This window comes from Eleutherodactylus coqui, chromosome 5 (genome assembly GCF_035609145.1).
Source record: "Eleutherodactylus coqui strain aEleCoq1 chromosome 5, aEleCoq1.hap1, whole genome shotgun sequence".
NCBI lineage: Eukaryota > Metazoa > Chordata > Amphibia > Anura > Eleutherodactylidae > Eleutherodactylus > Eleutherodactylus coqui.
Genome location: NC_089841.1, coordinates 276,320,372 through 276,334,078, shown reverse-complemented (window position 1 = coordinate 276,334,078; position 13,707 = coordinate 276,320,372). Strand labels below are relative to the sequence as shown.

The following is a 13,707-nucleotide window of genomic DNA, read 5'->3' as shown; positions in this document are numbered from 1 at the left end:
CCTGCTATGACATGAAGGGAACACAAAGCCCACGTATTACCGGACGGCTGATCACCTATACACAGGCAGGTGCCGACGACTACGGGGATATGAGGCGACAAAGCCATGCCAAGTGTGAAGCCCATGCCTTTGAACAGGGTCACACATGAGCGCTCGTTTCCTGCACATGGCAGCATGTTCTGTCTTCAATAAGGGCGCAGCATTCACGGCCCCACATGGCGCTCGCCAGTGTGAAGTTAGACTAATGCAATGTAAATTAAACGCGATTTGTGGTGCCCAGTGATGCCAAGTCCCCGCCAGTCTCGCCACACGACAGACAGTGACTTTACAAATATATACTTCCTAACGAGGGCAACGCTGGTAATAAAGCCGGGGGCATCTGCTGTGTCTGGCGGAGAGGCACTGCCACGCTTGGACCCATCTCATACTGTGTTACTAGGGATACAAAGCCCCATCTGGATGGGGGCCGCAGAGGTGGGCACCAGGAAGTCGCTGCGCCCGCTCACACAGGTTTTAGCGGACTGCTGTAGGCTACATACAACAAAGAATGGAGGGAAATCCAAGAAGGAATCCTGTTTTTGCTCATTACCACTCACCTTCCTATGTTCTTTACGCTGGACATGCTTGTCGTCGTCCTGCCAGTACGCATCTTCCAGGGCCTGCTGTCGCTTGGCATCAGCTACAGCCTTTGCCTCAGCCTTCCTGGCACGGGCAGCAGCAGACTTGGTGTTTTCACCCTGGAACTTTTTGGGCATCCCTTAGCTGTAAGCAAGAGGCATGGCGGTTATTAAACAGGAGTAGCGGAAGGGATCCTACAATTACAGGCTGCTCTCTAATACATACAACACGTCAGTCTCCGGGCCCCAACCTCAGGGGCCACTGCTACAGTACGGCAAGAGCCACAAAGTTCCCACAGGTCACTCCGTATTTCTTAGATCTACAGCATTAGGTGGGAGCCTGCAGCATGACTAAGCCCCCCGCACCCCTCCAAGGCCGCCAGGCACTGATCAGTAATGCATGCTGCTCACCAACAGCCCTGCGAACGTTTTGGAGCAGTGAGGTTTTTGTTGCCTCTGTGCTGCTGCAGCTTGTAGGCAGCGTGTCGCGGGGCGGCGGACCAGCAGGGAGAGGCGAGCAGGAGCGGCTGTGTTCGTTTTACACGTAGAGGACCTGATTTTAATGAACAGATCTCAGAACACCTGGGGAAAAAAACCAGCATAATATAATTGCACTTGTTTCTTAATAGAGCGTCTTGTCAGGGGGACACAAAGTCACTAAACTTTAAGAAACCAAAGTTTGATCAGCTTAGAGATGCCCTCAATGACTGGGATAATGTCTTCAAAGGTAAAGGCCCATTTACACGCAAAAATAGTCTTTTAGACGATTGAAAGATTGACAGTTTTAGCAATCATTTTGCATAAAGTGTTAAAGGACACTGATGTCCATTAACACTTTTATCAGCCCTATTTGCGTGCTAAAGGGCCTCCGGGAGCGGTTTGCAGAGCACAGCATGTGGTCTGAGTTCCTCACACAGCTCCATTGTTCTCGCAAAATACAATGTAATCTCCGACTCCCGTGGAGAACACAGCGTGCGGTCCCTGTTATCTCTCTCTCCGGCTGAATGATGGATTTTAACTACAGAGACCTTTTATGGCTCCTTCACATCAGCTTGGGGGGGGGGGGGGGGGGCGACATCTGGAACCGATTAGGCTACATAGCCTTTTATCTCATGGCACGGGTGTGTCCGGCGCCCATGTGAAATGTCCCTATAACCTCAATCGATAATAAAGCAGCGTCCGGGGTACGAATCTCCAGCGGCGGCGCGGTCCTCTCACAGCGCTCCTTACTATTGCCACAGCTCTACATACAAACCAGCAACGTTTCGACTGAAACAGACTGACTGTGCTCGCAACGTGTAGAGCTGTGGCAATAGTAAGGAGCGCTGTGAGAGGATCGCGCTGCCGCTGGAGTTTCGTACCCCGGACGCTGCTTTATTATCGATGGAGATTATGCGGACATTGGATGACGGGTCCTCGTCTTTAGAGCGGGCATCGTTGCCAGTGAGTGCCCCCTTTTGATCAGAAGGTGGCGTATCGTTGTGCTGCATCTGTAAATGTCCCCGTCAGAGTAGGGCGTGCGTTTTATGCCAACACCCATAAACCTGGCCTTATAGGACGAAATATCTGCTGGCAGCGGGAAGCAGAGAGGCGGATCCGACCGTCTGACTGATGGCAGCGAAGCCAGAGGAGAGCATGTGGGCGCTCAGTATGGAGGAGGCACGGAGACGCACCTCCTGTATTACCTAACGTGATTGTGTTTACGGGGGGGGGGGAGTTATGTTCTTGTTCTTCCTTCATGGTTTTGCACCATGAAAGCTCCATACAGCTACATACATGTGCGCTGCGAGACACCACATGAGCGATGCTTCCCCGCACCGCGCTGCATGCCCTAATTGTTCTCGTTCCTCGAAATGCCTCGCCCATTGTTTGCAGCAGGACAGTCAAACACATTGCATGCCGTGCGATATACAGGCGGGCGCCATGTGATCAATGGGCGGCGAGACCCTGCGCTAAAGTAGGCTGCTAGGCAGCGAACGCTACATCACTAGTGACCGAGTACACGGAAAGGAAGGAGAGGGTCCGGACGGCTGGAGGTGACCCCCGGGGGGCTGGAAGAGCCAGACGATTGGCAGGGAGAAGACTGACGAGGAGGAACAGGTAGGTACTGACATCTACTTCTATGACAGGACCCCTTTAAGTCACGCCAGGTGTTTCTGCATCCGCCGGTAGAACAGACGCTGACAAGCGCGAGGGCTTCTTGGCCCGATACTGCGCTCACCTGTGTGGGAGGAGAATAAAGAAACACAAGTCCGACCTGAAGTGTCTGTTCTCCCCGTTCAGCAGCAAATAACGAGTTAAACTGCGCAGGGAGTGCGAGTGCTGACGGCGACTGTAGCGGGCGGGCAGGCAGCGGTCAAAGGCAGGCAGCAATCTCAGTCCATAGAAAGCCCAAACCTCCATGAAGTAATAGTGGAGCATTAAGGGGTTAATTTCTCTATTTGAGGTTCGTTTATTTTTCGGCTCCTAAAATAAAAACCAACCTAATCTGCATATGCAAATGATTTGACGAGGCTCTAACAAATCCTTTATTGATGTTTACTAGCATTAGATAGGTTGGGTTTCCTTACTGGCAAGGATCATGTGACCGGATAGCGCCACTCGTCGCCTTGAGTCAAACTGTTTTGTAATGGCCTGAGGATGGCGCCCTGTCGTAGCGCCCCCACCCTCATCTGCTCCCCTCCCCGGCTCCCCTGTCGTGGCGCCCACGCCCCAACTCATCTCCTCCCCTACCCTCCCGGCTCCCCTGCCATAGCGCCCCCGCCCCCCCCCTCATCTCCTCCCGACTCCCCTGTCATAGCGCCTCCGCCCCCTCCTCATCTCCTTCCGGATCCCCTGTCGTAGCGTCCTCGCCCCCCCCCCCATATCTCCTCCCCGACTCCCCTGTCGTAGCGCCCCCACCCCCCCTCATTTCCTCCCCGACTCCCCTGTCATAGCGCCCCCGCCCCCCCTCATTTCCTCCCCAACTCCCCTGTCATAGCGTCCCCGCCCCCCTCATTTCCTCCCCGACTCCCCTGTCATAGCGCCCCCCCTCATTTCCTCCCCGACTCCCCTGTCATAGCGCCCCCGCCCCCCCCTCATTTCCTCCCGGACTCCCGTCATAGCGCCCCCGCTTCCCCTCATTTCCTCCCCGACTCCCCTGTCATAGCATCCCCGCCCCCCCTCATTTCCTCCCCGACTCCCCTGTCATAGCGCCCCTAGCCCTCATATCCTCTCCTCCCCTCCCGACTCCCCTGCCATAGCGCCCCCGCCCCCTCCTCCCCAGCTCCCGTCGTGGCACCCCCCTCATCTCCTCCCCTCCCCGACTCCCCTGTAGTGGCACCCCCGCCCCCCCCCTCATCTTCTCCCCTCCCCAGCTCCCCAGTCGTGGCGCCTCCCTCATCTCCTCCCCGGCTCCCCTGTCGGGGCGCCCCCGCCGCCCCCCCCCCTCATCATCTTCTCACCTCCCCAGCTCCCCTGTTGTGGCGCCCCCGACCCCCCCCATCTCCTCCCCAGCTCCCCTATCGTGACGCCACGCCCAGCCCCCCCTCATCTCCTCAATGGCACCCCTATTGTGGCGCCCCCGCCCCCCCCCTCATCTCCTCCCCAGCTCCCCTGTCGTGGCGCCCCCCCCCCCTCATCTCCTCCCCGGCTCCCCTGTCGTGGCGCCCCCGCCCCCCCCCCAATCTCCTCCCTGACTCCCCTGTCGTGGCGCCCCCCCCCTTCATCTCCTCCCCGGCTCCCCTGTCTGGCGCCCCCGCCCCCCCTCATCTCCTCCCCGGCTCCCCTGTCATAGCGCCTCCGCCCCCTCCTCATCTCCTTCCAGCTCCCCAGTCGTAGCGCCCCCGCCCCCCCCCCCCATATCTCCTCCCCGACTCCCCTGTCATAGCGCCCCCGCCCCCCCTCATTTCCTCCCCGACTCCCCTGTCAAAGCGTCCCCGCCCCCCACTCATCTCCTCCCCGGCTCCCCTGTCGTGGCGCCCCCCCACTCATCTCCTCCCCGGCTCCCCTGTCGTGGCGCCCCCCCACTCATCATCTTCTCACCTCCCCAGCTCCCCTGTTGTGGCGCCCCCGACCCCCCCCATCTCCTCCCCAGCTCCCCTGTCGTGACGCCCACGACCCAGCCCCCCCTCATCTCCTCAATGGCACCCCTATTGTGGCGCCCCCGCCCCCCCCCCTCATCTCCTCCCCAGCTCCCCTGTCGTGGCGCCCCCCCCCCCTCATCTCCTCCCCGGCTCCCCTGTCGTGGCGCCCCCGCCCCCCCCCCCCCAATCTCCTCCCCGACTCCCCTGTCGTGGCGCCCCCCCCCCTTCATCTCCTCCCCGGCTCCCCTGTCTGGCGCCCCCGCCCCCCCTCATCTCCTCCCCGGCTCCCCTGTCATAGCGCCTCCGCCCCCTCCTCATCTCCTTCCAGCTCCCCAGTCGTAGCGCCCCCGCCCCCCCCCCCCCATATCTCCTCCCCGACTCCCCTGTCATAGCGCCCCCGCCCCCCCTCATTTCCTCCCCGACTCCCCTGTCAAAGCGTCCCCGCCCCCCACTCATCTCCTCCCCGGCTCCCCTGTCGTGGCGCCCCCCCACTCATCTCCTCCCCGGCTCCCCTGTCGTGGCGCCCCCCCACTCATCTCCTCCCGGCTCCCCTGTCGTGGCGCCCCCCCACTCATCTCCTCCCCGGCTCCCTGTCGTGGCGCCCCCCCCACTCATCTCCTCCCCGGCTCCCCTGTCGTGGCGCCCCCCCCACTCATCTCCTCCCCGGCTCCCTGTCGTGGCGCCCCCCCCACTCATCTCCTCCCCGGCTCCCCTGTCGTGGCGCCCCCCCCACTCATCTCCTCCCCGGCTCCCCTGTCGTGGCGCCCCCCCCACTCATCTCCTCCCCGGCTCCCCTGTCGTGGCGCCCCCCCCACTCATCTCCTCCCCGGCTCCCCTGTCGTGGCGCCCCCCCCACTCATCTCCTCCCCGGCTCCCCTGTCGTGGCGCCCCCCCACTCATCTCCTCCCGGCTCCCTCCCCCGGCTCCCCTGTCGTGGCGCCCCCCCCACTCATCTCCTCCCCGGCTCCCCTGTCGTGGCGCCCCCCCCACTCATCTCCTCCCCGGCTCCCCTGTCGTGGCGCCCCCCCCACTCATCTCCTCCCCGGCTCCCCTGTCGTGGCGCCCCCCCCCACTCATCTCCTCCCCGGCTCCCCTGTCGTGGCGCCCCCCCCACTCATCTCCTCCCCGGCTCCCCTGTCGTGGCGCCCCCCCCACTCATCTCCTCCCCGGCTCCCCTGTCGTGGCGCCCCCCCCACTCATCTCCTCCCCGGCTCCCCTGTCGTGGCGCCCCCCCCACTCATCTCCTCCCCGGCTCCCCTGTCGTGGCGCCCCCCCCACTCATCTCCTCCCCGGCTCCCCTGTCGTGGCGCCCCCCCCACTCATCTCCTCCCCGGCTCCCCTGTCGTGGCGCCCCCCCCACTCATCTCCTCCCCGGCTCCCCTGTCGTGGCGCCCCCCCCACTCATCTCCTCCCCGCTCCCCTGTCGTGGCGCCCCCCCCACTCATCTCCTCCCCGGCTCCCTGTCGTGGCGCCCCCCCACTCATCTCCTCCCCGGCTCCCCTGTCGTGGCACCCCCCTCATCTCCTCCCCTCCCCGACTCCCCTGTAGTGGCCCCCCCGCCCCCCCCCCTCATCTTCTCCCCTCCCCAGCTCCCAGTCGTGGCGCCTCCCTCATCTCCTCCCCGGCTCCCCTGTAGGGGCGCCCCCGCCGCCCCCCCCCCTCATCATCTTCTCACCTCCCCAGCTCCCCTGTTGTGGCGCCCCCGACCCCCCCCATCTCCTCCCCAGCTCCCCTGTCGTGACGCCCACGCCCAGCCCCCCCTCATCTCCTCAATGGCACCCCTATTGTGGCGCCCCCGCCCCCCCCCTCATCTCCTCCCCAGCTCCCCTGTCGTGGCGCCCCCCCCCCTCATCTCCTCCCCGGCTCCCCTGTCGTGGCGCCCCCGCCCCCCCCCCAATCTCCTCCCTGACTCCCTGTCGTGGCGCCCCCCCCCTTCATCTCCTCCCCGGCTCCCCTGTCTGGCGCCCCCACCCCCCCTCATCTCCTCCCCGGCTCCCCTGTCATAACCCTCCTCATCTCCTTCCAGCTCCCCAGTCGTAGCGCCCCCGCCCCCCCCCCCATATCTCCTCCCCGACTCCCCCTGTCATAGCGCCCCCGCCCCCCCTCATTCCTCCCCGACTCCCCTGTCAAAGCGTCCCCGCCCCCCACTCATCTCCTCCCCGGCTCCCCTGTCGTGGCGCCCCCCCACTCATCTCCTCCCCGGCTCCCCTGTCGTGGCGCCCCCCCACTCATCATCTTCTCACCTCCCCAGCTCCCTGTTGTGGCGCCCCCGACCCCCCCCATCTCCTCCCCAGCTCCCCTGTCGTGACGCCCACGCCCAGCCCCCCCTCATCTCCTCAATGGCACCCCTATTGTGGCGCCCCCGCCCCCCCCCCTCATCTCCTCCCCAGCTCCCCTGTCGTGGCGCCCCCCCCCCCTCATCTCCTCCCCGGCTCCCCTGTCGTGGCGCCCCCGCCCCCCCCCCAATCTCCTCCCCGACTCCCCTGTCGTGGCGCCCCCCCCCCTTCATCTCCTCCCCGGCTCCCCTGTCTGGCGCCCCCGCCCCCCCTCATCTCCTCCCCGGCTCCCCTGTCATAGCGCCTCCGCCCCCTCCTCATCTCCTTCCAGCTCCCCAGTCGTAGCGCCCCCGCCCCCCCCCCCATATCTCCTCCCCGACTCCCCTGTCATAGCGCCCCCCGCCCCCCCTCATTTCCTCCCCGACTCCCCTGTCAAAGCGTCCCCGCCCCCCACTCATCTCCTCCCCGGCTCCCCTGTCGTGGCGCCCCCCCACTCATCTCCTCCCCGGCTCCCCTGTCGTGGCGCCCCCCCACTCATCTCCTCCCCGGCTCCCCCTGTCGTGGCGCCCCCCCACTCATCTCCTCCCCGGCTCCCCTGTCGTGGCGCCCCCCCACTCATCTCCTCCCCCGGCTCCCCTGTCGTGGCGCCCCCCCACTCATCTCCTCCCCGGCTCCCCTGTCGTGGCGCCCCCCCACTCATTCTCCTCCCCGGCTCCCCTGTCGTGGCGCCCCCCCACTCATCTCCTCCCCGGCTCCCCTGTCGTGGCGCCCCCCCCCCTCATCTCCTCTCCGGCTCCCCTGTCGTGGCGCCCCCGCCCCTCCTCCCCAGATCCCCTGTCGTGGCGCCCCCGCCCCTCCTCCCCAGATCCCCTGTCGTGGCGCCCCCGCCCCTCCTCCCCAGATCCCCTGTCGTGGCGCCCCCCCCTCCTCCCCAGATCCCCTGTCGTGGCGCCCCCGCCCCTCCTCCCCAGATCCCCTGTCGTGGCGCCCCCCCCCTCATCTCCTCCCCGGCTCCCCTGTCGTGGCGCCCCCGCCCCCCCCCCCTCATCTCCTCCCCGGCTCCCCTGTCGTGGCGCCCCCGCCCCCCCCCTCATCTCCTCCCCGGCTCCCCTGTCGTGGCGCCCCCGCCCCCCCCCTCATCTCCTCCCCGGCTCCCCTGTCGTGGCGCCCCCGCCCCCCCCCTCATCTCCTCCCCGGCTCCCCTGTCGTGGCGCCCCCGCCCCCCCCCTCATCTCCTCCCCGGCTCCCCTGTCGTGGCGCCCCCGCCCCCCCCCTCATCTCCTCCCCGGCTCCCCTGTCGTGGCGCCCCCGCCCCCCCCCTCATCTCCTCCCCGGCTCCCCTGTCGTGGCGCCCCCGCCCCCCCCCCCCTCATCTCCTCCCCGGCTCCCCTGTCGTGGCGCCCCCGCCCCCCCCCCTCATCTCCTCCCCGGCTCCCTGTCGTGGCGCCCCCGCCCCCCCCCCTCATCTCCTCCCCGGCTCCCCTGTCGTGGCGCCCCCGCCCCCCCCCCTCATCTCCTCCCCGGCTCCCCTGTCGTGGCGCCCCCGCCCCCCCCCCTCATCTCCTCCCCGGCTCCCCTGTCGTGGCGCCCCCGCCCCCCCCCCTCATCTCCTCCCCGGCTCCCCTGTCGTGGCGCCCCCGCCCCCCCCCTCATCTCCTCCCCGACTCCCCTGTCGTGGCGCCCCCGCCCCCCCCCCATCTCCTCCCCTGTCGTGGCGCCCCCGCCCCCCCCCTCCCCCTGTCGTGGCGCCCCCGCCCCCCCCCCCATCTCCTCCCCTGTCGTGGCGCCCCGCCCCCCCCCCCTCCCCTGTCGTGGCGCCCCCCCCCCATCTCCTCCCCTGTCGTGGCGCCCCCGCCCCCCCCTCATCTCCTCCCCTGTCGTGGCGCCCCCGCCCCCCCCCCCTCATCTCCTCCCCTGTCGTGGCGCCCCGCCCCCCCCCCCCATCTCCTCCCCTGTCGTGGCGCCCCGCCCCCCCCCCCCATCTCCTCCCCTGTCGTGGCGCCCCCGCCCCCCCCCCCCCATCTCCTCCCCTGTCGTGGCGCCCCCCCCCCCTCATCTCCTCCCCCCGCCCCCCCCCCTCATCTCCTCCCCGGCTCCCTGTCGTGGCGCCCCCGCCCCTCCTCCCCGGCTCCCCTGTCGTGGCGCCCCCGCCCCTCCTCCCGGCTCCCCTGTCGTGGCGCCCCCGCCCCTCCTCCCCGGCTCCCCTGTCGTGGCGCCCCCGCCCCTCCTCCCCGGCTCCCCTGTCGTGGCGCCCCCGCCCCTCCTCCCCGGATCCCCCGTCGTGGCGCCCCCGCCCCTCCTCCCCGGATCCCCTGTCGTGGCGCCCCCGCCCCTCCTCCCCAGATCCCCTGTCGTGGCGCCCCCCGCCCCTCCTCCCCAGATCCCCTGTCGTGGCGCCCCCGCCCCTCCTCCCCAGATCCCCTGTCGTGGCGCCCCCGCCCCTCCTCCCCAGATCCCGTCATAGCGCCTCCGCCCCCTCCTCATCTCCTTCCGGCTCCCCTGTCGTGGCGCCCCCCCTCCCCTCGCGCCCCCGCTTCCCTGTCATAGCGCCCCCGCCTCCTCTCCCCTGTCGTTACTAGACAGAAGTCATCACAGAGGAACCAACGACAAACTCCGCTCTGCTGCATCTATCACAGCGGGCGTTACATGGACCCGGACACCGCTGACAGCAGCGGGCGTTACATGGACCCGCCGCCCGCTCCCCATCACTCACACACCCGGGACTCCTCTGCTTCGCCCGTGCCGCTGCTCGCGCTGTGACGTCACTTAGCGTGCCAACCCGACTCTAGGCCGGCGCGACTTCCGGGGTCGCGTGATGCGCGCGTCATTTCCGGGCACCCCGCCTGGCCGCATATTAACACTAACTGCTTAGGTTAAGCAGCGCTGCTGATTCGAGCCACCTGATTGGCTCTTCGGCACCACGTGACTACACAGCGTGCACGCGGATTGCCTTCAGCAGCCGTGCACTACACACTACACTTAAGCAGCACGGGGTTAGGTTTAGGGTTGGGGTTAGGCTTAAGCTTAAGTAACCCTAACCCCAACCCTAAACCTAACCCCGTGCTGCTTAACTGTACTGTGTCGTGCCCGGCTGCTGAAGGCAATGCGCGTGCACGCTGTGTAGTCACGTGGTGCCGAAGAGCCAATCAGGTGGCTCGAATCAGCAGCGCTGCTGAACTGCGGCTGAAAACAACTATGCCACCTGGCCGCCGCTGGGCCTGCATGCCGGCTCCTCGTGTGTCCGGGTGATTAGGGCGGCCGCGGGTTTCGGTCATGTGATGCTCCTCTATGTAAACCCTGCTGCGTATTCCGCAGCTTAGGCTCATTCAGATGGCTGGACGCAAACCGCTGCGTTCCAACTGCGTCTCTTCTATTCTCCCTGCGTACGATGGCGGATTCGTGTGTTTTGCAAACAATGATGATCTTCCTGCCTTTGTTTATTTTAACTCATTCGATGTTCTGTGCTGGTTCTCCCGTTGGCGTTGCGTCTTACGTCATAGACGCCATTAGCGCTTACGGTACGCGATAAAATAAGGCAGCTGCGATTTTTCTGACAAGTGTAAGTGGGACTGCATCGATTCTATTCACCGCGCGTTAAACGCACGCAATACGCCTAAAACGCCTCGAGAATCGCACAAGTACGCAAAAACCCTGCGGAAGGGCCCCAGTACTGGCCGTGCGCATACAGAGGAAGGCCCGGCGGCGGCGCACAGCGAGCGTCTACATGCGGGTCACGTGACCACACTGCCACGCAAATGTGTCTTTTAAAGGATCCCGCGTGACTTTAGGAGGAATCGCCCAAAAGTAGGAGATTCAGCAACTATGTCTCAGCATCGGTCCACAGCAATCAGTGTTACTAATGTGTCCGTGCCGCTATCAGACGGAACTCACATATTACCATCCCGTGTGACCACACCCCAAGGCCGACGTTACAGGGGCGAGCGCCATAACCAGCCGTGAACCCCGCCATGTGAGGCGCCTCCATGTCACAACTTATTGTCCGCTTGTCTCCTGCAGTCCCCGCCCACCTGTTCTCCGCTTGTCTCCTGCAGCCCCTCCCCACCCGTTGTCCGCTTGTCTCCTGCAGCCCCTCCCCACCTGTTGTCCGCTTGTCTCCTGCAGTCCCCCCACCTGTTCTCCGCTTGTCTCCTGCAGTCCCCCCACCTGTTCTCCGCTTGTCTCCTGCAGTCCCCCCCACCTGTTCTCCGCTTGTCTCCTGCAGTCCCCCCCACCTGTTGTCCGCTTGTCTCCTGCAGTCCCCCCCCACCTGTTGTCCGCTTGTCTCCTGCAGTCCCCCCCACCTGTTCTCCGCTTGTCTCCTGCAGTCCCCCCCACCTGTTCTCCGCTTGTCTCCTGCAGTCCCCCCACCTGTTCTCCGCTTGTCTCCTGCAGTCCCCCCACCTGTTCTCCGCTTGTCTCCTGCAGTCCCCCCCACCTGTTCTCCGCTTGTCTCCTGCAGTCCCCCCCACCTGTTCTCCGCTTGTCTCCTGCAGTCCCCCCCACCTGTTCTCCGCTTGTCTCCTGCAGTCCCCCCCACCTGTTCTCCGCTTGTCTCCTGCAGTCCCCCCACCTGTTCTCCGCTTGTCTCCTGCAGCACCCCCCCTGTTGTCCGCTTGTCTCCTGCAGTCCCCCCCCACCTGTTGTCCGCTTGTCTCCTGCAGTCCCCCCACCTGTTCTCCGCTTGTCTCCTGCAGTCCCCCCTCACCTGTTCTCTACTTGTCTCCTGCAGTCCCCCCTCTCCTGTTCTCCGCTTGTCTCCTGCAGTCCCCCCCCCTGTTCTCCGCTTGTCTCCTGCAGTCCCCCCCCTGTTCTCCACTTGTCTCCTGCAGTCCCCCCCACCTGTTCTCCGCTTGTCTCCTGCAGTCCCCCCCACCTGTTCTCCGCTTGTCTCCTGCAGTCCCCCCACCTGTTCTCCGCTTGTCTCCTGCAGTCCCCCCCCCTGTTCTCCGCTTGTCTCCTGCAGTCCCCCCTCTCCTGTTCTCTGCTTGTCTCCTGCAGTCCCCCCCCCTGTTCTCTGCTTGTCTCCTGCAGTCCCCCCCCTGTTCTCCGCTTGTCTCCTGCAGTCCCCCCCACCTGTTCTCCGCTTGTCTCCTGCAGTCCCCCCCCCCCCTGTTCTCCGCTTGTCTCCTGCAGTCCCCCCCCCTGTTCTCTGCTTGTCTCCTGCAGTCCCCCCCCCCCCTGTTCTCCGCTTGTCTCCTGCAGTCCCCCCCACCTGTTCTCCGCTTGTCTCCTGCAGTCCCCCCCCCCCCTGTTCTCCGCTTGTCTCCTGCAGTCCCCCCCCCTGTTCTCTGCTTGTCTCCTGCAGTCCCCCCCCCCCCTGTTCTCCGCTTGTCTCCTGCAGTCCCCCCCACCTGTTCTCCGCTTGTCTCCTGCAGTCCCCCCTCTCCTGTTGTCTTCTTGTCTAGTTGTGTCTTTGTCTCACTGTTTACTGGATGTTCCCTTGTTTTTCGTTGTATCTTGTAATGCCTGGACAGGTTCTGATTGGGTCCCCAGAGCTCATGACTGTGCCAGTGTAGCATACGCGCTCACGTGGCGTGTTTGTAATGTTTAAAATGTGAATAAAGATCTTTTGAACTAAAAAGCATCTTTCTTGGCAGCTCTGGAGGCTTCGGCCGGCTTCACACTGACCGCAGGCTGAGTGAAAATACAAGATAATGAAACCAATGATTTTCATTCTCACTCAACCCTCGCAGCGCTAAGAAAAATCAGCGCTATCGCCCATTGGAAACATAGGGGGTACATGGCGCTCCCCTCACACAGCTGTGGCAGGGGATTCCTTAATTCCCAGTGGGGACCACAGGGATGAAGGATTCCTCTGTAACAACTGTGACAGAGGTCCACGATGCTATCCCATTGCTTTTAACGGGGCCGGTGCTGCTGTCGCCCCATTGATAGCAGTGGGTTGCAGGCCACCCCCGCAGCGGTGATTTATGAAATATAAGCCCTAGCCTACCTAGACGAGATGTCCGGCTCTTCTCTCCATCCCCGGCAGTTGTCTTCTGGAGGTTGGGGATTGAAAAATCCACGCCTCCAGAAAGCACTGCCTCTGATTGGATGAGCCCTGTGACCAATCACAGACAGCGCTCATCCATTCATGGTTTCATTATCTTGCATTTTCCCTCACTCGCACTATCGCCAGTGTGAAGCCGGCCGAAGGGTACGTTTACATGGGAAGATACAGTGCTCATCTTCAGAGTATTCGGGGGTTGGCACACTCCACCCGCTACCCGTCAGCGCAGTGCCGCTGGTCAGGTGATGTGGAAGTGCAGCATTTCCAGCCTGTGTAAACACAACCTGAAAGGAGGGTTAGGTGGTGAACCCCTCTTTATGGCATCACTATGCCGTAAAGGGGCACTAATAGGGCGTATGTCGGGGAGTCATCTTGCTGTGTTTTTCGGACCGCCCTGCTATTTTCTAGCTTCGGAGAACAAGTCATTGTCCCCACACAGGGATTCCGACTCCCATCGGATGATGTGGAGGTCAGAGATACTAACATTTCATAAGATGATTGTAGATGAACTTCAGGTAAATGATTCGCAGGTGGAGTTGGTGCTTGTGTTCTGGGTAGATCATTAGAGGTAAGTAAGACAAGGAGTAATCTACCCCCAAGTAGAAGGTGATGAAAGAAGAATTACTTACAGACTTACTTATAAAGGACTGCCTACAGCTTAGACCGGCCTGGAAACTCTTTGTGCCACCCTACAAGACGCACCAGCCCTGACCGCCGACTGACACCGTTCTTTGCAGTAA

General features: G+C 64.2%; 1 protein-coding gene across 2 annotated transcripts in view; it reads right to left on the bottom strand.

Moving 5' to 3' along the window:
- CCDC124 (coiled-coil domain containing 124) overlaps nt 1-9,808 on the bottom strand; it is a 62,875-nt gene extending 53,067 nt beyond the window's left edge. Inside the window, exons 1-2 of one of the 2 annotated variants that reach the window (XM_066604771.1) lie at nt 9,675-9,808; nt 597-762 (exon numbers count right to left, since the gene is read on the bottom strand). In XM_066604771.1, the coding sequence (XP_066460868.1) occupies nt 597-755 (159 nt within the window). In that variant the 5' untranslated portion in view covers nt 756-762; nt 9,675-9,808. Of the gene's footprint in view, nt 1-596; nt 763-9,670 lie in introns of both variants that reach the window. The other variant, XM_066604772.1, reaches the window with a different exon arrangement.
- Between the last annotated feature and the right edge of the window lie 3,899 nt (nt 9,809-13,707).